Raw genomic sequence first — 22,389 nt, 5'->3', positions numbered from 1 at the left:
AAGTGGCAGGTCCAAACAGAACGTAGCATTAAAAATGGGAGAAAAGGACAAATGAGAGATTTTGAGGATAACTGACTAGACTTTCAAAGACAAGGAAGACAAGTCCCTTCAGTACAAGTGATTAGAAACTCTTTAAGGGGAAGGGTACTATACTGGGGCAGAGTATAAACATGCACTTGCTTGTAACAAGACAGCGATCAGAGAAAAAAGGAGTAAAAAGGTAGGATCTAAGGATCTAAAGGACACAGGTGGGGAAGACAGAGGAGAAGGAGATGTCCATCACCAAATCAGTCCTACAGTAAGATGAGGAGATTATGGGGGAAAGATGATAAGTTCCATTCAGGAAATGTTGAGTGAAATATCCACAATGAGTTAAATTGCAGCATATAACCTAGGAAAGCTCATCAGAAGAGAAAAATTTGTCTAACTGCAAAATGAAAAAAATTTGTACTGTGTAAAAACATATAAATATAAAAGGTACATTTTAAAATAAACACACTGCTCTCAACAGTAGTTTTTCTAAAGAAACAGAAACAATACATATAATTTTTCTTATATTTAACATTGATAATCACTAACAGCACAAAATTAAGTCATTCTATATAGAAAATTCCATAGTAAACTGAAATCTTCTGAAGCAATTGTGGAGATCAGAGTAGTTACAGGAACAAACCTTATAGAACCTAGTGAATGAAAACTTAACATACCCCTTAGAAAATTCCACAATTGTTATATTAAAAATTTTGTTCTCTAAATTAAAAGCCAACTGTTTACTTTTAGAAGATAAATGGACTAAACCATAAAACAGAAATACGTGCTCATTTCTATGAAAAACAGCTCTTATCACCACAAGAGCTGAAAGACACAAACACCTCCAGTTTTCCTGTCTTAGAAGTTTCCTTTGACTACCCTCCATACATATCTTCCAACAATGTGTTACATGAGGCCCTCAACAGTCCTATTTTCACACTCAAGACACATTCACTTAGCACTGAATGAAAATACAATGTTCAGCAGAGCAGCATACATGTCAAATAATACAGCGGTAAGTAGAATTATTACCTACAATATCAGCTGACATAATTGGTTGCTAATGGGCTTTGGGAGGAACTAAAAATCTAAAATTTGTTCCTAGAATCGCTCTCCCTGAGAGGTCTTGATAACATTTTTTAACTGCACCCCTCTGCTGCAGCTTTAAAAACAAAAGGGGCAAAAATACACTTCAATAATCTTAACTAGGAAGTAGACCCGGGTAATCTGTGTTCTCTCACCAACTGTTCAATTCTTAATCTCCAGAAAGATTCTCTGTGCTTCAGGTTTCAGATTAAATGCTGATACAGGTGGCACCATTAAGAGACAAATCAAGAATATGTAAAAATCCAGATGGTGAGGTTAAAATCCTCTGGATTCCCCTTCAGTCTAACTAAACCCACAAAATCTACATTTTAATAGCTGATTTTCCGGAGATCACAAGATTTCTTTTTGCATATGCCCTTGATGGAAATAATGAGAGAAGGAGAGAAAAGCATATGCTAAATGCCTGAGGGCAACTGTGACAAAGGAAGAAACTACAGTTTATTAACACAATTCCAGCACTCACAGCACACTGCCTGCTCTAAATAGTCCAGAAAGAACATGCACCACACAATCAAATCTCTGTAACTAATGTGCTTATAGACTTTAAGAGGGTGATATTTACCAAGTAAATATTGGTCAAAATAGTAGCTAGCATTCAGACATCTGCTTTAAAGAGAAGCATCTCTTCCACCTGCTTCTACAGGCCACAGAGATACATTCTAGTTAACATATTACTGACAGGATGATGAGAAGGCTCCTGTCAGACGCTGGCCAGCCGGGTGTTTGAGACAAAATGCACGGCCCCAGCTGACTAGTTAGAGAAAGTCTGGTGAGGTACAATTATGGAAGCATATGACAAGACATCACGCCTGACTGATTTGAGAACCGATGACATGGCTTTAAACAGCAATCTTCCTTACCTCTGGTCACAAAACAGCAATAAGTTAACTGATATACTCTTGTATATCATGATTTATTCCTTTGCTTTGAATACATGAGTTTCTGGGATGATGTTCTGCTAGTCTACCTGAGATTCACTTGGGGCTTAAACATCTAGGGCCTGCCTACAGCATGTATAAAATCAATGTTCTTGTTCAGGATTACCAGGAATCCTTCTGTGTGTACCTGATAATGTATATATCAATAGAATAAACACAAAATCGACTATGTCCCAATTCATTAAACTCAAACACATAAAAATATAATAATCGGTCCTAACAAAATACTACAGTTTAATATACGAGGGAAAAACCCATTAAAATTTTAAAAACATAATATTCTTGTTATTTTTGCTAACATATCTCAAAACTAAATCTTTTGTATTTTAAAGTTTATCTCTATAAAGATAATTACAATTTGTAACTTTAACTACAAATAGCACCTAAAGAAACAGACCCTCAAGTAAGCTCATTGTCTACCAGCGTATCATCACTAAAACCCCAGCAAGCTAGAACGTTGACAAATATGATTCTAATAAAATTAATTAATATCAAAGAGTAAACCCAAACAAAATTCCTGAAACTATAATAAAATTATGAATGTAAAGACACTTTAACTTATACATATTCTTCCAATAATTAAAATTTTGGCTGTAGATTTAAAAAATAAAAAATGGCTAAAACACAATTTCTTGCACTAACATGAAGTACATTAGCGTCTTTATGGTATAAACATAAGAATTTAAAAAGCTTAAAAGCAAGTCAATTCATTGATACCTTAACTATTCCTTCCTTGGATGTTTCAGAGATTTCACTAAACTCTTTCTAAAAAATAGTTTATTTCTAATTTATGTTAAGGTACTAGTCTTTAACCTTAAACGTTACTACGTGCAGAATTTATAGCAGATATAGATATATAGATATAGATATACAGATACAGATATATGAATTTTCAAGATAGATTCAAGTAAAGCAGCTTCCCCTACATAAGAAAGGTAAGGAGAACATGAGAGCGAAGTTGAATTATGTTTATCAGTCCTACTGGCCCCGAGTCAACCAAAACAAAGCTGGTAGCTTAGAGGTGACATCAACATCAAGTATTCACAAACTGGCATAAACAATTGGTATTAAGTTTACCTCAAAGATAGGAAACAACTCCCTTAATAATATCAAGCCTTTATTAAATAATTTATTTTTTAATTCAATTAAAGTTAAAGGGTAGGCATGTTAATTTTTATTCTAAATTGAAGATCTATTCTATTATAAAATTATAGCTAATAATCACTGAATAATCATTGAATCTTACGCAGATATAATTCTAAGCACTTCATACATGTATATATATTATGTGTGTATACATATACATATATATGTGTCTGTGTGTATATTTATCTAAATATATATCCTTAATCTTTAGAGCAACCCTATGAGATTAAAACTGTTACTCCCATTCTCCCAGTTTACATGTGAAGAAACTGAGTCAAAGAGAAGTTACCCAGCCATTAAGAGGTATTTATAAATTACAGCCAAGAGAAACACCAATATTTTACAAAAAAAATTTGCTCAGATTTATTTCTAATGTTTTCCTAAATAAAGCAGCTTATACATTCATTCACATAGCTCACTCCTGCTCTTTCTTCAGATCTCTGCTCAAATACTACCTCATTAGAAAGGCCTTCCATGATGCCCCATATAAAACTGAAACCTGCCCCTCACCTTTTATGCTGCACACACACTCATATAGAAACACATATAATGTGTTTTTCAATATGTAAAATAATATTTTTTCAATCTTTTTGGAAAAGTGGGCATATCAATATTGTAACTCAAAATATCGAAACTTTATTTTTTTCAATTGCAGAGTAATGGAAATAACCCAAAAAATTAGAATCAGGAGACCCAATTTCACATTGCCTGTCTCCAATTAGCTATTTGGCCTTGGGGTGGTCATTTAACCTCTCTGAAAACACCTTTCTCATTGATAGATAACCTAAATACTAAATATTTAACCTAAATAGATACTAAATAGACAAGCTAGAGAAATCCTGTAACTCCCTCTACTCTAAAATACTAAAATTTCATAGAATGACATTTTCATTTCTACTATAGAACAAAACATAAAAATATTATCTTATTTTTATCAATTAACCAAATTTGTAAGGAAGCAAATTCATGCAATATTAAATAATGGTTTTTAATAAATATCTCATATATTACACAGAACTATATTTAGATTTATAGTAAAAATTTTTAAGTCAAAAATATTAGAATTTTGAGCCAGCCCCGTGGCTTAGCGGTTAAGTGTGCGCGCTCCGCTACTGGTGGCCCGGGTTTGGATCCTGGGTGCGCACCAACGCACTGCTTGTCAGGCCATGCTGAGGTGGCATCCCACATACAGCAACTGGAAGGATGTGCAACTATGACATACAACTATCTACTGGGGCTTTGGGGGGGGGGGGGGGAAGGAGGATTGGCAATAGATGTTAGCTCAGAGCTGGTCTTCCTCAGCAAAAAGAGAAGGATTAGCATGGATGTTAGCTCAGGGCTGATCTTCCTCACAAAAAAAAAAAAATTAGAATTTTAATGCATAACACAGAAAAAATTAGGAAATCTAGCAAAATACTTTTGAAGATTTTTCTATGACCCAAGAAAACTCCCTCCATTCTTGCTGCCTTTACCACAGTAAGGAAGACCTTCCAAAAGAACATTTTAGTGAGTAGCATAAAACCTGTGATTAAAAAAAAATGCTACTTTGACTTTTAAGTTGTTATCAATCTGAAGAGCTCCTCCAAACCAGAACTATTATAGAATCTACTTTCTAACCACTACTTGGCAACAAAGATGAATCTACCTATTACCTGGTTAGGATAGCAACTATTATCATGGCCCCTTGATTTCTTTCAAGTAGCTCCAATGGAAAAAACCACAAGTGAATAATAAAGATCTCATAATAGCTCTTAAGAATTCTTTATACGGTAGAAGGCACTAAAATGAACTCCAGAGAGTTAAAAAGAAAAAAAAAAAAAAAAACAACTCTCATCTCCTGATAAGAAAAAATAATTAACCTGGCTTAATGCATCTGAGAGGGCCCTTCTATAAATCAGACTTTTGTACTTCAAGAGCCAGCTTAAAACCACATATCAAAAAAGTATGTAGATATTGTCTTATAAGTACACATAGAACATTTCTAAATCTGCAGAGGTTTGTAGGTCTTTTTGTGAAATGCTCAATACCTTCTACTCAAAAGGAGACGTGTGAAGTACTTACAGTGCTTAATTTGCTAGAGGTAATAACGATACGCCTTTCGTGCAGCATACTGGCATACAGTTGCAGCATATTGTTCACATCCACGGCAACAAAATATTCTGTAAGATTTCTCTGCACAAGTGAAAAACAACTGGGTAAGTTATAGCTCATGGTGATTACGAATAAAAACATTTTATAAAACATTTATCAAAAAGTCTTAAAGTTCAAAGGATGTTATTATTAAAAACTGTATTCATTAAAATAATTAAATTAATACTATTCTGCTGCCACATGAAGCACGTAACATTCTATTACTCTTTGAAATATAATCCTACTCTAGGAGAATGTTTCTCAGAGGGTCACATATTTCCCACTCTCCCTCCCTAGGTACCTTAAAAGAAGCGGATTTCCTGGGCCCCAATCTAGACCTGCTGAATTGTAACCTTCAGAATATGGCCCCAAGAATCTGTTTTCTAAGCAAATACTCCTGGTGAATCTTATACACACTGATCTTTGGGAACTGCTACTCCAGAAAATACATTTGAGACTTTTTACATTTGTCAATCACTCAGCAGGCAACATCATTGTCTGATACTACGTACTATATACAAGACAACCAAAGAATGTGATAGATTTATAAGGCAGATCTTTGGTTCTTTATTAAGGAAAATCTCTTGTTTATATCCTATGTCAGGCCTGCTTTATACTACTATAACCAAATAAAATTTGGTGTTAGTCTAATTTGATTCCTTGATTTAACACTTTAAATTATTTTCCCCACCTAAGAACAAAATTGGGATAAGCTACATTAACTTGACTTTTAGATCCTCTGCCTCTTATTTTTAATTTTCTTTACTCAAACTTAAGTACAGCAGAAAGCAACAAAGTAATGAAGAGACTGAATAAGATATGATAATAAACTGAAACTGTACTACCAGGTGAACTATGACCTAGGAGGCTAAAAATTTTAGCTGGGCAAGAAAGCAAGAAATCCAGTCATTTCTTCAATTTCCAAACGGTAGAAACTTTACCAGGACAAACCAGTAATGATGGCAGGGCATATAAATAGAGCCTATAAATATCAGTAAGTGATGTTGAATTTAGTGAGGAGAGACTCATTTCATGTTTTCTCTATTTGAAACCCACCTCACTTTCCAATTCGACTCTTCATGTACGAAATTACTTTTATGGCACTGAATGTTCATTTTTTTTCCTATAATCTCGAAGAAAGATAATTTCTAGGTGAGGAATTATTTCTCAACAAGGAATGCTGTCTTATGTTTATGTCCTTGTTTGCTTTTTCCCCCCCCCAAACAGGACTTTTTGGAAATAAAATACCTTAATGGAAAGGTAAAAATGTATATTCTCAGTGGCAGTTTTTCCTCAGAATGATTCTTTAAAACTTTCAAAGTAATAGCCTCTAAAAAAACATAAGGTTTTTTAAATCAAACTATTAGCTGTTTATTAGCAAATGTAAGAAAGGTCAATAGAGGAGAGAGTGGAAGGAAGTAACTTTGACTTTGCATTAAAAACTCTGAAGTGAAGGGACCAGAGCCATATAAGTCAAGGCATGGTCAATCAGCCACAAGGAAAACATCACAGGGGGTACCAGGCCCACAGTGTACAGCGCACAAGACCGCAGGGCCTAGAAAGTGACCTGAGAGTTTTAAGGTCTCTCTCAGGCCCACATTAAGAGCAGCTTCCTGCAGTCTTCTCACAGGAGTTATCTGGACTCACCTGTACTAAAAGCACCACTGATAGTCTTGGTTTGACATTAGAAAATTTACAATTTTCTCCTTGGACTTCCTTCCTTCATAACCCATGTGCTTTTGGAAACCAAACAGTTATTAAGTTTGAAAACATTTCTGGAAGAACTGTAGAGTTCTGAGGAAAATGATAAGTATTCCTGGAAATATTTTTTCCTGTTGACGTTTCCTTCACTTTTGATCGAATCATTTCTACCAATTCATTTTATTTTTCCAACAGAAGCTGAAAAGAATTATGTAAGGGAATATTTCCTTTTCAGACAGCTTTTGCATATCTGTCACTTCTACTTATTCATGTAAAACTTTTCTACAGAATATCAATTTGTAATAACTATTAAAACACTGAAAATATTTCTAGTATGTCTATAATTAGGACTCCAAATAAAATGCAAAATTCAGCAATTTTTATAATTCCTTCTAGTACCACTCAAGCCTTACTAAATATGTATTGCTTAAATTAAGATCAGGGTATCAAGTACACGACATCTAAGATTTGAACAGAGATATATACAAGCAATCTAAAATACTATGGTCAGTTTATTAAAGTCACTCTTATGTGTGATTTTCATTATGTGTGGAAATATTTCCCATTGCCATATTCATTCCCTACCAGCAGAAGTCATCTCTCCACAGATCGCCTCCACCTGATCCAGGGGAGTTCAGGACCTAATTGAATACATATGATCCTACTCAACTACCCCAAATGGTAGAAATAGTTTTTCTCATATAATTCTCCTTATCTACAAGCAGATATTAAGAAGGCGGTAAAGTGGCAGATATATAAAGAAGAAAAAGAGATATCATTATTCCTAGTTCTTCATCATTTCTTACAAACATATTTACAATGTATTCTATTTCTCTATACAGGAATCCTTAAACAGTGAGACCAAAATAAATAAAATTCATCACTTGAGAATAAAAAACATAGAAAACAGAAAACTTACACTCTCAGGTATTGTTGGGAGTCCAGTTACATCAGGGGCAATGAAGTAGGAATGCTAATTAATAGAAATAAATCACATAAGAAAAGGAGAATTAAAATTTGGTAGCATTACATATAATTTGAGATAAAAATAAGAAAAAATATATCAACTAAATTAATAAATACCAAGGACTGACAAGCAGGATTTGTTGAACTTGAGAGATTCTACAATAATATTGTAATAACTTTGTATGGTGACAGATGGTAACTAGACATATCATGATCATTTCATAATGTACAAACATATCGAATCACTATGTTGTATACCTGAAACTAATATAATACTGTATGTCAATTATACTTCAATAAAAAAATGTTTTAAAAGATTCTTAAATTAGATAGCAGGTTTATATGAGATTTAACAATAACTTTCTCATATAAAGTGTTAAGTGTTGATTAAAAATATTTAATTTTAAAATTGAAATAATTCTAGAAAAAGTTTAAGACAAAAAAGTATATTACTGAAAGGTTTATAAAAATATATCTATATGAAAGGCATATAAATATATTTATTTAAACACAGTTTAGAGAGACTGGAAAAATAAGGCTTGCTTATCCAAGAATATATCAAAATCTGTTAAGATTCCTGAGTTTCTATGCTAAGTCACAACAAATTTCTCTTGTACATATCGGCCACTATATCATTTAGAAAGCAGCAATAAAACATAATTTTTAAATATTTAAAACTTCTTAAAAATTTAATTACTCATCCCAAAATATGACCCTCATACACCCACTAAACAACTATTAATTAGCTTCTATAATATTCAAAGCAATACAACAGTTCATAGATATACTTTTATAAAAAGCATACTGTGTTCATATTTCCAGTAATGTTCCCAAATTTTACCATCCAGAATCAGAGTACAACTAAATCACCCAAATTGTTTTATTTTCTGTTTATATTAATCACCAAAATTATTTTACTATCTTAATCACCTAAGGACATATTTAATACTGTCTTATAATTAAAGACTGGAAAAGAAATATTCTAGCCAATACAGAGCACAGTGGAACTCATCAGAACAAGGCTAGTTAACACAGTCATAATGTGTAATTTTCCAGGGTAGAAGAACAATATGAAATAAATCACAAGGTCTCCTGAGACCTTGTGACAAAAAATGTGACAGAAATCTCACGCTGTGAATGCACTTTAACATTACTACTACTGACAATGGAGAATATGCACAATTTTGGTCTCTATTAGCTACTTTTATTTGGAGGGGTTTTTAATAGTGTTGTATTTTATAAAACTACGCTTTAAAAGATAGTATAAACAGAAAATATACTCCAAATGATTAATTTTCTTAAAAGAGTCAAATTTACTCTTTCCCAAAGGATTGGAGTGAATGTTAAAAACACAGTGAAAGAAGTAATTATCTTCCCAATTTAATAGTGATTTTCAGAAGCCAATGTCCCTTTAACTCACCGGTACTAGAGAGGGCTGATCTTTCAGAACTCGCTCACTGGCAATAAATATCTCTTGGTTCTTATAATATGTGAGAGAAAAAATGAATGTTTTACTTTGATGGGGGAAGTTTACACAACAATTTGCTGTGTATTTGAGACAAACCTATGTAGCCACATTATCCACTGAAAATATTTGAATAACATTAATTATAAATGTTATTTTCAATGCTAACTTGCTAATTTTATGTTAGAAAAATCATAAAATATTTTCATTCTCGACAGAGTAGAGAATGCTGTGGATATTTAATAATTTTGAAATATAGTTTCAAAATAAGCATTTATATTAGATATTAACTTTTCATAAAATCTCTGTGATATTCTAGTGGTTATAACATCAAGTCTTGACAAATTCATGTGCTGGAGTATTCATGAAATATGAACTTGTAAGAAAATCATAGTAGTTTCTCAAGACTTGTCATGTTTTTTTAATAGAAATTCTGCAAACAGACAAAAAAATTTTTTTGCACTTGTGGAGAAACAAAAATTTCCATGATCATCAATTTTAATCTGGCATCATAAAACTAAAACCTCTACTAGTAGTTGAAGAAGAGTGTTTTAATCCCAACTGTACCACTCATTAATAGCACAGAACTGGGCACATTACATTATCAATCTGTTGTTGAAATCACATGAAATTACTAAATGGACTTGATACAAAATTAAGGCAATATTTTATCAACCAGCTGAATTTACCAACACTTAAGATACTGTATTGAGAATAGGTGTACAAGATTTGAAAGCTATCACAGACTACTGATTCAAAAGCTTACAAGAAGTAATAAGGCTTAAATTACAGAAATAACTACCATACATAGAAATAGAACACTCAAATTCCCTTAAGATTATTTCTGCTACAATAAAAAATATCTTCTCCATATGAAATGAAACTTCTATTCACTAACAATTAATATTTGAATAGTTTTTCATGGTATTTCTAGATATATCATTTCAAGTAATTCCCCCGACTACTCTCAAAAATTAACTCACTCTATTTCTCAAATGGAGAAAAGGGATCACCAAAAGAGATTAACTGTTTTGCCAACACCACACACTTAGTGACTGTGACTTAAACCAAAATCTTCTAGTCTTAGTATTAGGAGGCCTAGAAGTCTTTGACTTATGGTTCTTATTAACAAAAGCGAAGCATCTCAACATCCAGTGTTTTTGAAATGCATTTTTATAAGGAATTTATTTACTCTTGAACAAATATGATACTCATATTTAAAGAGAGAATATATTTTATTTCTCGTTAATACTCTACAATAGCTGATTCTATTATCTTAGCCTCCATATTTCCTTGACCCTTTAACAAAGTGTTAGAGTCACTTTAAAGACACAACTCTTTCAAAAAAAAAAGACACATTTTTTGAAAATCCAGAGCATTTCTTCGTTCTATTTGACATTTTTCCTTGGCCTTTCTACTTCATTGCCACTAACCACAAACTTTGCATTCTTTCGGCTTCAATGACCCAGAAATCAGAGTTTCTCTTTAACTGCTCCTTTCTCTAATTCTTTCACTCCATCTGCTTTTTTCTACCATAGAGTCTATTTGAGTAATTAGACCTCAGCCTCTGCTCTATCTTCTCTGTATTCTGGCCTTTAAATGGCTCAATTATTCCTACAACTGTCTGCAGATGACTCCCATATTTGGGTTAAAAATTTCAGCTTATCCTTAGCTTTCCAGCCCGCAATCTCCAAATGACTACTGAACATTTCCACTTGGGTAGTATGCAACAAAAGAGGATGCAGACATAAAGGTGCAGAGATCACAGGGAAAAAAGAAGACTTTAAGCTGTTATAACAAGAGAAAGTTTCACAAAGGTGGGACTTGAGCTAGTTCCAGACTAAAGATGCATAGTATACAAAGAGGCTTTAGCGAAAAAGGAAGGTGTACAAGTGAGAAAGCACAGTGTTTGTTCATTCAAGAAGATGAACAGAACAAGGTGACTAGACTAGAGAATCAACTTAGGAAAACAAGTGAGACAGAAAAATGAAAAGCTGGATTGAGGCTAAGAAGTGGGTGGTCCTGAAAGCCTGACCAAAAGTTTGGACAAATTCTATAGAAAATAGGGAGCTATTAAAGATTTTCTGCAGGGAACTTTACATAGTTAAGGAAGTTTAATCTGACAGTGTTTTGTAGAAATAACTAGAAGGAAGACTCTGGACTAAGGACTCTGTGAAGTGCTGAGCACCTGAACTAGGGTGCTGGCAGCAGGAATATAAGAACATAATAATGTAAGAGAACACTATTATTAAATGAAATTATGGGAGGAAATTTAGGCAAGAAGAAAGTTATTACCAAATAAAACATATAATAAGAATAACAATTTCCTTATCTTGCAAAAAAGCAGAAGATCTACTAACACTATTACATACATTTCAAGTTACTTTTTCTTTCAATTTCTCTTGCATCGTTATATATTTCTCTTCTTTATTGGGACAGTTTATTACAAATTTTAACATTCTATTTGGTACACCAAATTAATGAAGAATATTAATGAAAACAGCCATATTTTGTGATCATTAACTTCGAACCTTTACAAAACCCAAAATAGTAGTGTGTTTTTAGATATAAATGGTACAGTTCTTAAAAGTTTCAATAATTAATAATCTATATCAACACAGGCTTACTGTTTTGACACTTCAATCATATTTCCAGTGTTTGGTGATTATACTAGAAGCTGTACTGAAGTATGAGAAAAAGAAGAAGAAACTTTTCACCCAGAATTTTTATCATATGGTTAGTTATATGCTATATGCTCTATTTTCAATTCTTACCATGTACTGTTTTCATTTTATGAGGGATATTTTGTGTGTGGGGGGGGTTGTATATGTGCGCGCGTGCGCGTGTGTGTGTGTGTGTGTGTATTTCCTTATTATGGATCGATTTCAGCTGAAAATCAATGTTCCTCACAATCAAAATATTCTCACAGATTCCAAGTTTTCCTGGGAGCAGAGGTGACTTAGAGTTTCTTGAAGGTGCATATGTTCCTAAATGAGAAATGGCTATGGCTCCAAAAACTCAGTTCCTGATTGAATACTTACCACACTCAAATTGACAGGAGTGTTTGCCTTTGGTACTGGATGGTTATAGAGTGATTTGAGAGTTTCATTCAAATCATTTTCCTAGAGTAAAAAAAAAAAACAAGTACATTTTATAAATCAGATAAATACTAAGCAAATACAGCTAAAACTACTTGATAAAATCATGCACTGTGCCTTCTCATATTAGACATGTTTTACATAACTGTTTTCCACAGAAATGTTTCAAATAGTTGAAAATGAAATATTTAAATCTAATAAATATGGAAAAGATATTCAAATCTCTTTACCCAGAAAGAATAATAGCATTATTTCTACTTACTATAAATATGTATTTTGCAAAACTTAATTACTATAAAATGCACTGATGACACCTATAGAAGGAAATCATTAAATCCAAGAACGAGATTGAGTAAAAATAGCAATACAACTTTTTTATCAGTTCACTGAATGCTTTCACTGTCCATTTTAATTTTAAAATCTCAAAGCTAATTTTTAAGGAATAGATACAATTTAAGCAAGATTATTGTACTAACATGCAACAAAGAGGTTATTCTAAATATTTCTATTCTAAGTAGCTACTGGTCACTACTTGACCCGTAATAAATGGGATAAAATAAAATATGTAACACATCTACTTTATAGGAATTGTGCAATAATAATGTACCTTGATATGCACACTCACTTCTTCTGAATTATACCTACAAATCCAGTAATAAATATATGAAGGCAGCTTTTTATATACATAGTTATTTTTATTGTCTCTTAAAATGTTTATGTTGGGAGAATAAACCAAAGGAAAAGGCAATTATTCAAGGAAAGTAATAATTTTAAGAGATTTGGATATGAAAAACACGATTTCTCACAATTTCTCTTATAACTTGACTGTCAAAACTTAATAATTCAGATCTCTAAAAATGCTTGCATAAGTGGGCACTAACAACTGCCTATTTGAAATACTCTTTAGAACGACTAAAAAGAAAGACTTTAAAGAACTTATCTCTTGACCATTTAAACAATGAAATATACCACAGAACATTCTGGATGATACTGATGCTCTGTCTATACAAAATTCCTATGGCTACATAATTTTTTTAAAAGTCTAGCTTTTAAAAATCCTTTGTACTTGCCTGATGTTGATCAGGTAAGGATAACTTGAATTACAAAACCTAAATAGCAATCTAAATAATCTGTGGCACTGGATTACAAATGAAAAGAAAAAAAATATTACAATTATAGATTTACTTCTGGCTATTTAATTAATATAGTGAACTTATAATATTTTTTCCTCTAATTGGGAACACAAATGTAGTCTCCCTTATTTCCTCTTCTCTGAAAATCAAAATCATACGGATTTGCCCAATAGTATTTTCTTTTATATATTCCAGTATTACTGATGGTCTTGGGGAGAATATGAAATATAATAGATATATAAATATTAATTTATCAATATAAGAGTTTCTAAAAGCAAAGTATTCAAAATTTGGACATCTAAAACAAATAATGTTGGTTCCACATGTATACTCACAAAAACAAAGAACCAGAAATTATCATGAAGTAGAAGTCTGGTTTTGAGTTTTCACTACAATAATTACTTTTATTTCCAAGTATTTTCTTAGGAAAATGAATGACTGTACAGCTTCAACATAAAATTGTTCAAGTGTAAAATGACTTTCTAATGAATATTGCACAGAATTAAGCATATCAAGTGTAGAGCCAGAAATATTTACACACACATGCATACACACACATTCACAAATACCTGGACTTTTGACAAACACTAAAAACTTGCTATTATATTATAAAAATAAAATTTGATTGCCAAATTAGGAGACTGCTCACTAGAAGAGTAAAAGGAATGTCTTAATTTATTAATAATACATTTAAATTCTATTTAATAAAAAATATTTGGAGCAGTATTTGGGCTGAAATTAGGTTTCTTTTTAAAGATATTTATATTGAATCTTAAAAGATGAGTGTTCTACCAGTACTCCTAAGTGAGTGACCTACATAATTTTGAAAGACAACTATGCAGAGTTATGTTCTGGGAAATTTAAGTAGCTCAAAATAACTGGATGGTACACTATGTATACCAAAGTGGGAGTAGATTAGCCAGGAATGAATGAAGAAGTCAGATCATGAAGCTTCTTACTTGTCAGGATGCACACAAGTTTAGATTTTATTCTAAGAAAAAACAGGGAGCTGTCAGGAGGATAGTAAGCAGTGGAATGATCTAATCAGGTTTCAGAGAGATCATTCTTAAAGACAAGAACATGGTGGTACTAACAGCTAAGAGTGTGTATAAAATGACTGTAAATAATACAGAGAGAGAAGAGAAAATAAAACTAAGAACATAAGAACACCAAAATTTTAGGTGCAGATAAACGAAAAAGGTCAAACAAAGACTGAGGACACAGCTAAAAACAAGAAACAATGTCAGGACAACCAAGAAAAATACAATCTCGAGAGTGAGGGAGTATCATATGAGAATTTAAACAGATAACCAGAGGATGAAAAATATATCATGAATTTGAAAATTAGAACGCAACAACAGTCAATCATTAAAGATTAAAAAAAAAAAAACTTTTTATCTGAAATAAACTGCATCAAATAGCACAGCTAATACCTTAGTCAATTAGTCCTCGCTAAAAACATCAAAGAATGATTAAGGGGAACAATTTACAAATTATCATCCCAAAGAAGTTCATTAATTCAAACGCAAACCGGTTTTTGTTTTATTTTTAAGATACAAAGATAAAGACCTAAATGAAAGAGCTAAAACTATAAAATTCTTAGAAGAAAACATACAGGAAAAGCTACATGACATTGGATTTGGAAATGATTTATTGACATGACACCAAAAGCACACGCAACAAAAGAAAAATAGATAAATTGGACTTCAAAATTAAAAACTTCGGTGCCTCAAAGGACACTATCAACAAAGTAAAAGGGCAACCCACAAAATGGAAGAAAATATCTGCAAATCATACATCTGATAAGGGATTAACATCTGAATATACAAAGAACTTACTACTCAACAACAACAAAGCACGACTAAAAACTGGGCAAAGGACTTCAATAGATATCTCTCCAAACAACATGTACAAATGACCAAAAAGCACATGAAAAAGCTCTACATCACTAATCATTAGGGAAATGCAAATCAAAATCATAATCATATACCACTTCACACCCATTAGGATAGCTTTATAAAAACAAAACAAAAACAGAAAATAACAAGTGTTGAGGAGGATGTGGGGAAACTGGAACCCTGTGCACTGCTGGTGGGAATGTAAAATGGTACAATCACTGCAGAAAATGTTACAGTGGTTCTTCAAAAAAATTAAACATAGAATTATCACATTATTCAGGAATTCTACTTCTGGGTATATATTCAAAAGAAATGAATGCAGGGACTCAAACAGATATCTGTACACCCATGTTCAGAGCAGCACTGAGGTGAAAGCAACCCAAGTGCTCATCTAGAGATGAATGGATCAACAAAATGTGACGTGTACATACAATGCAATATTACTCAGCCTTAAAAAGGAAATTCTGACACATGCTATAACATGAATGAACCCTGAAAACATACTAAGTGAAATAAGCCCATCACAGAAGAACAAATATTGTCTGATTCTACTTATAAGAGGTACATAGTCAAATTCATACAGGAAGTACAATGGTTGCTGCCAGGGACTTGGGGGAGGGGAAACAGGAAGTTATAGTTTAATGGGCACAGAGTTTCAGTTGGGAAGATAAAAACATTCTAGAGATGATGGTGTTGAGGCTGCAGAAAAACGTGAATGTACTTAACGACACAGAACTGTACACTCTGATAATTAAAATGGTAAATTTTATGTAATGTGTATTTTACCACAATAAAAAAAAATGGGGAAAAAAAACATAGCTTACCAGTTCCTTAGCCAAGTAATCTGCCAGAGTATTTAGAAGCTTGTAATATACTTCGAACCATGGCAGGTAACTGAAGAAAAAAAAATTACTTAACAAATGTATATATCGTTTAGAATCAAGAAACAAGATGACAAAAAAAACATTAAACTTATATTATTTCAAACACCTTGATCCTGGAGGGAAGAAAAGAACTATACCCATGTTTTCTTTACTGTTACAGTGAAATTTTACATATTTTCTATTATTAGTTTTCATAAGATAATCAGAATCCAAAGTTCTACTATAAAAGTTATTCATTACACACTTCTATTTTATGTCAGCAGAATTGAAAATTATTAATTCTATTGCATGGTATGAGTACATCAAAAGCACTCAAAGGACAAAAACTAACCACTGTAATAATATATAAAATAAAAACTAATTTTAAAAAGCTTTTAAAACAAAGATACAATCATTTCTTTTTAAATATTACTGAATTGAGTATATAATACAAGAGAATTATGTGCTTAATTAATCAATTCTTCAGAAATTGATTTTTAGTAAGATGGTAAATTTCAAAATAAATACCAATACAAATAACAGAAAGTCTACTTCAAAAACTATAAACATTGTAAACAACTTTTAGATATCAAAAACAAATATAATTCAAAATTCATTTTGATTCATTTTGCTTGATACAAATAGAATTCATTTTTATGAAAGCAAAGCACCAAATCCAAAAATCAATTGTACAAAATAAAATCTGTACTCTTTATTAACAAAGTGAGGTATTAGTATATTTAAAATCTATCCAAAGTTTTTAATTGTTAATTAAAATGTATGCTTTCCACATAGAATACTAAATCACAAAACACACCAGTGTAGTTAATTATCAATTAACACATACTCATTTTTCTTCAAAGAATTACTACAACAGGCTACTTTTTTAAGAGAAAATAGTGTGATACTTCTACTACATAACTGTATACTGACAGGAGTACACATACATAAAACAGATTTAAAATAGAAAAATCAATGAATAGAGCTTAGAAAAACAGCATTCTATCTGCATTTTTTCATATAACGCCTGATTTATTAGTGACTATGAATGATGCTTTTGGGATCAGGAGTAACCCAAAGTCATAACAGAAGAACAGTTAGATAAACTATAGTATCTTCACTCAGCAGAATGCTATAGAATTCTTTAAAATGATAATTAAAAATACTAAGTAATGGGCCAGCCCCGTGGCTTAGCAGTTAAGTGCTCGAGCCCCGCCACTGGCGGCCCGGGTTCGGATCCCGGGCGTGCACCGACACACTGCTTGTCAGGCCATGCTGAGGCGGCGTCTCACATACAGCAACTAGAAGGATGTGCAACTATGACATACAACTATCTACTGGGGCTTTGGGGAGAAAAAGGGGGAAAAAAAAAAGAAGCTGCTTCAAAAAAAAAAAAATACTAAGTAATGGTATAAGAGATGCTATCTACCAACTTCTGGTTAAATCTAGCATATTGAATACACACATTTATCTCCGTGCCCTTTGGAAATGCCACTAAAATGACAGTAAATGAATAAAAAGGGTATCGGAGAGAAAGAGAATGGAGAAAAAGGTAATAGAGAGCAACACAAGTGAATGGTTCTGTAAAGATGGAAAGGAAACTAAGACTGATAACTGACCCAGCAGAAGAGAGAACAGAAGGAAAATAACCAGTAGCGAGTAGATTTGTCCCCACAGACCCCTCAAACACTGACTTGGGAATCTCGCAAAGGAAAAAACACCTCAAAGGTCCTACTTCCTTGGAGTGAAACCCACCACTGCACGTACAACGTTTCTAATTCAGTTTACTGCCCCTATCTTAAATATAAATTAACAGTCCAACCCTCAGATATTTGAGGAAATACAAACATCACTACAAACATAAATACAGGAACCTCAAGTAAACCCAAATAATACGAACAGCAGACGAGAACTTCAGCAAGTTACCATTAACATCTTCGGGAGCTGAGTAAAGCTCGGGATGCTACTACAAAAAGACATCTAAAGAAGACGAAGAAAGAAGTGGTAAAAAGGATTAGTAGACGACAAGAAAGAGTTCTCAGAAATTCAAAATATAAAATCTGAAAAAAATTAAAATCAATAGAAAGGTTAGAAACTAAATCAAGAATATCTCCTAGGAACTAGAATAAAGAAACAAACTGAGGGATGATGAGAGAGCAAATATTAAAATATTAGGGCATCAATCTCGACAATCATGTAGTTGACTAACAGTAGTTCCAAAAAGAAAGAAAAGAGGGAAACAAGGAAAGAAAATTTCTTTTTAAAAATTACTGGAAAAATTCCCAGAACGTTAGGCATGAGTCTCCAGATTTAAAGTGCTACTGGGTGAATTACAAAATAAATGAGCCAAACCAGAGTATCACAGTGAAATTCCAGAACAGGGGACAGAAAAGCACCTAAGAATTTCCAAAGAGACAAAACAGGAAACATACAAACAACTCAAATTTGTAATGTCACTAAGCTTCACAACAGCAATCCCGGCAAGTTACAGTGCCTTCAAAATACAGAGGCTAAATCCTCTGCAACCTAGAATTCTTTGTCCAGTGAAGCTATCAATCAAGTACGGGGATAGACTAGAAGCATTTTCAGTCATGTTAGGACTCAAAAATTTACTATTTCTCAATTTACTGTTACTCCGTACCATTTTTGGGAAGGTACTAAAGGGTGACTTCAACAAAATGAGGGAGTGAAGCAAAAAGGAGGAATAAGTCTAAGAATAAATTGTGCAAAGGCTGAGAGCAATCAGTCCAGACTGAAACAGGCATGAGGGCAACGGGAGGGAGATGCTGGCAGCGTGGTTACAACAAGCATGTTGACAACTTCTTCATGTGGGAGGCTGGAAAAATCTGGATAGGTATGTGACAAATTTTTGACAGCTTTTGGGAAATCTGAAAATCAGAAGTTAATATTGGTAATCGCAATTTTCAAATTTAAATTATTCAGCTCTTTAAACTCTAGGGCTTAGATGGCTGTTCTACTATATCTTTCACTTATTAAAAAAACCTTTAAAAATTACTAATATTGTTTTTAAATTATCAACTCAATATGATGCAAATTACATTATATTTTCTATACTCACTATAACTCGACAAAATAATTTTCATGGGGAATGGTCCTTCTACCAAGATACACTAGAGTTCCTTGGATGGAGGGCAATTTCTTTCATCTGTAGTCACTTCATATTCACATTTCAACTTTTAATGGCCAGAAGAAATTGCTATTTCAAGAAAATTTCAATGTGTCGTGTAGTTCTGATCTACATGTTCACATAAGATGAAACCTAATCTATTTCAAGGAACATGCTGGTCTGTTTCTATCCTGGTTTCAAGAATCTTTAGATAAAGCAAAATTTATTGATTTTAGGTGGTTGCATGTCTACCTGTTAATTCATACATTGTCATTTTAACCTTATTCAAATAATGTGAAACCTTATTGAACCTTAACTCATCTTTCCTGGTCTGCTATAAAAATAAAAAATATAATAAGTATCTCATAATTATAAATTATTACAAAGTGAGATAATCTGTTTTTTCTTGACCAAATACCTTAAAACTCCTAAATGTTCTGGCTTTCTCATCTTTATTTTTTTTATTTTTATTTTTTTTAAAGATTTTATTTATTTATTTTTTCCCCCAAAGCCCTGGTAGATAGTTGTATGTCATAGCTGCACATCCTTCTAGTTGCTGTATGTGGGACGCGGCCTCAGCATGGCTGGAGAAGCGGTGCGTCAGTGCACGCCCGGGATCCGAACCCGGGCCGCCAGCAGCGGAGCACGCGCACTTAACCGCTAAGCCACCGGGCCGGCCCTCTCGTCTTTACATTATTACTTTTCATTGGTTATCCTTCCCCTTTCAATTTGCTTTCAAATTGTGAAGATGAACTGGAACCCAATTTTTCATTAAGAAGCTAATTTATACACATAAATACAATTTATCTGCAAGATTACTTACTTGTTTTAGAAAATGAAACAAACTGCATTAATAAATAATTAATATTTAAGTTACTTTTCAAAATTTAACAGCTTTTATTTGTGCTAGGTATTTTGGTATCTATATAATTATTACTATTTTTTATAATCTCCAAGAATACTAACTTTTACTGAATTTTGTCCTGGTACCAGGCTATGTTTGTTCTTTATACAGGGTATGCTGGATTTTGCGCTCACCTTCATCCTCCTGATTAACAAATTCAACACAACTCTATTACAGTTAAAGCACTGCTGGACACTGTGTTGTTTTATAACCTCTAATATGACTTCATCTATAAATCAGACTAGCATTACTTTAAAAAAATATATTATAACAAAGTTTACACTTATGGGATATTTCTCATAGTCATCTTGAAGGCCTCATCATGCTTGGTTATTTCTATGTGGGCAGTATAACTGACTAGTCAGTTCTACGCCCATCTAGGGAGTAGAGAGTAGAATTTAAGAATCAGAGACTACATATGTTAAAATAATTGGAAGTACAGTAAACAAAATTTCTTAAGCACTAACCAGGTACTTTATATGTGTTATGTCATTTAATTCTTATAAAAATGCTACGATGTATATATATTTGACTAAACTAAGGTAAAGCAATTTATCCAGGGTCACAAAGTTACCAAATGGCAAGCCTGGTCATTACATCTCTGATCAACCTGACTGAGCAACATACACTCAGGGGTCCACCACAGACAGTCCATCACCCAACATAGGCATTTATTTTTATTTCTATAGTATCCAGCCTTTGAATAAACATGTCCAATGACCAGAAATTTTCAAGCAGCTAACCAAATTGTGATAAAATTCATTTTGCTTTAATCTTAAATCAGTCTACATATAATTTCTATCCACTGAAGCAAATTCTATCTTCCAAAATTTGTTTAACTAATGTCCAGAGCATTATCTTCATGCCTTTTAAATTATATCTTGTTCACGTGCGCAAATTTCTCAGTAGACAAAGATCTGTATGATTTGATTCTTTCATCTAACATATTGGTAATTCCTTCCAATTGCAGACTTTAGTACTGTTTCTATGTTCATCACTGTGGATAAAAATTTTGAAAAGGACATGGCCTGCAACATAGTACAAGATCCCTCCCAAAATAACATAAATCTATTTCTCAACAATGTAAGTGTGATATTTTAACCAATAAGAAGACTCATAACTGCATTATCTAGCCAACATTTTCCTCCACATATAATTTGTTCATGAGCCAACAGTGGAACAGACTCTTTCAAATTTCTACAACAGCACTGCCTGATACACCATTAAGTACTATCACCATAAAGAACCGCAGTTACACACAATGTGCTCTTTGTGAACATGTACTGGTTCTCGGGGATAACTAGTTCCTTTTTAAGAGTGCATATCATTCACATTTTTTTAATAAAAACATCACGTATCAAAGTGGAACTACTCTGTAATCTAGTCAATGCTCCTGGAAATGTCAAGGAAGTCGAGACATTTTCTGTTACAAAAAAACAACAGGATGTAGGGCAGAGGGTACAAACTGGCTACTTCCAGACTGTATCTAGCCCATGGACATATTTTGTTTAGTCATCACATCATTGTTATTTAACTGAATAAGCTGCCAACTTCTAAATCTGAGTAATTCATTTAAAAATCTGGATTTCTTGCTCCTGTTAAAAATCAAAAGAACTGGCACTACTGGTCACACATTTTTCACTTTGCAACAAATACCTAGAGCTGTGAATGGCTTGTCTTTGGATGGCGGGCGTGCTATTTGGATCACCATACTCACCCCAACTTCCTATTGTCAGACACCTAATCTGCTTATCTCATTTGAGTCCCCTACCTGGTCCCTGGAGGTAACTGAATTCACAACTCCTGATATGGAGCAACTACTCAACAGGAAGTCAGCTCACTTTTGTATGTCTAGGAAATGGTCCAGGGTACACAAAGTAGTC

At 32.9% G+C, this 22,389-nt stretch overlaps 1 protein-coding gene across 4 annotated transcripts in view; it reads right to left on the bottom strand.

Moving 5' to 3' along the window:
- Nucleotides 1-22,389, bottom strand: part of DENND1B (DENN domain containing 1B) — a 245,462-nt gene that overhangs the window by 119,287 nt on the left and 103,786 nt on the right. For 3 of the 4 annotated variants that reach the window (XM_087424346.1, XM_087424343.1, XM_087424345.1), the window contains 5 exons: nucleotides 16,437-16,506; nucleotides 12,525-12,605; nucleotides 9,439-9,498; nucleotides 7,972-8,025; nucleotides 5,283-5,393 (listed from right to left, as the gene is read on the bottom strand). In XM_087424346.1, coding sequence (XP_087280472.1) covers nucleotides 5,283-5,393; nucleotides 7,972-8,025; nucleotides 9,439-9,498; nucleotides 12,525-12,605; nucleotides 16,437-16,506 — 376 coding nt within the window. The remainder of the gene's footprint in view (nucleotides 1-5,282; nucleotides 5,394-7,971; nucleotides 8,026-9,438; nucleotides 9,499-12,524; nucleotides 12,606-16,436; nucleotides 16,507-22,389) is intronic. The other variant, XM_087424344.1, reaches the window with a different exon arrangement.

Source organism: Ceratotherium simum, chromosome 36 (assembly GCF_057802395.1).
Source record: "Ceratotherium simum simum isolate JZ-2026a chromosome 36, ASM5780239v1, whole genome shotgun sequence".
NCBI classification, from domain to species: domain Eukaryota; kingdom Metazoa; phylum Chordata; class Mammalia; order Perissodactyla; family Rhinocerotidae; genus Ceratotherium; species Ceratotherium simum.
This window is presented reverse-complemented; position numbering and strand designations above follow the sequence as displayed.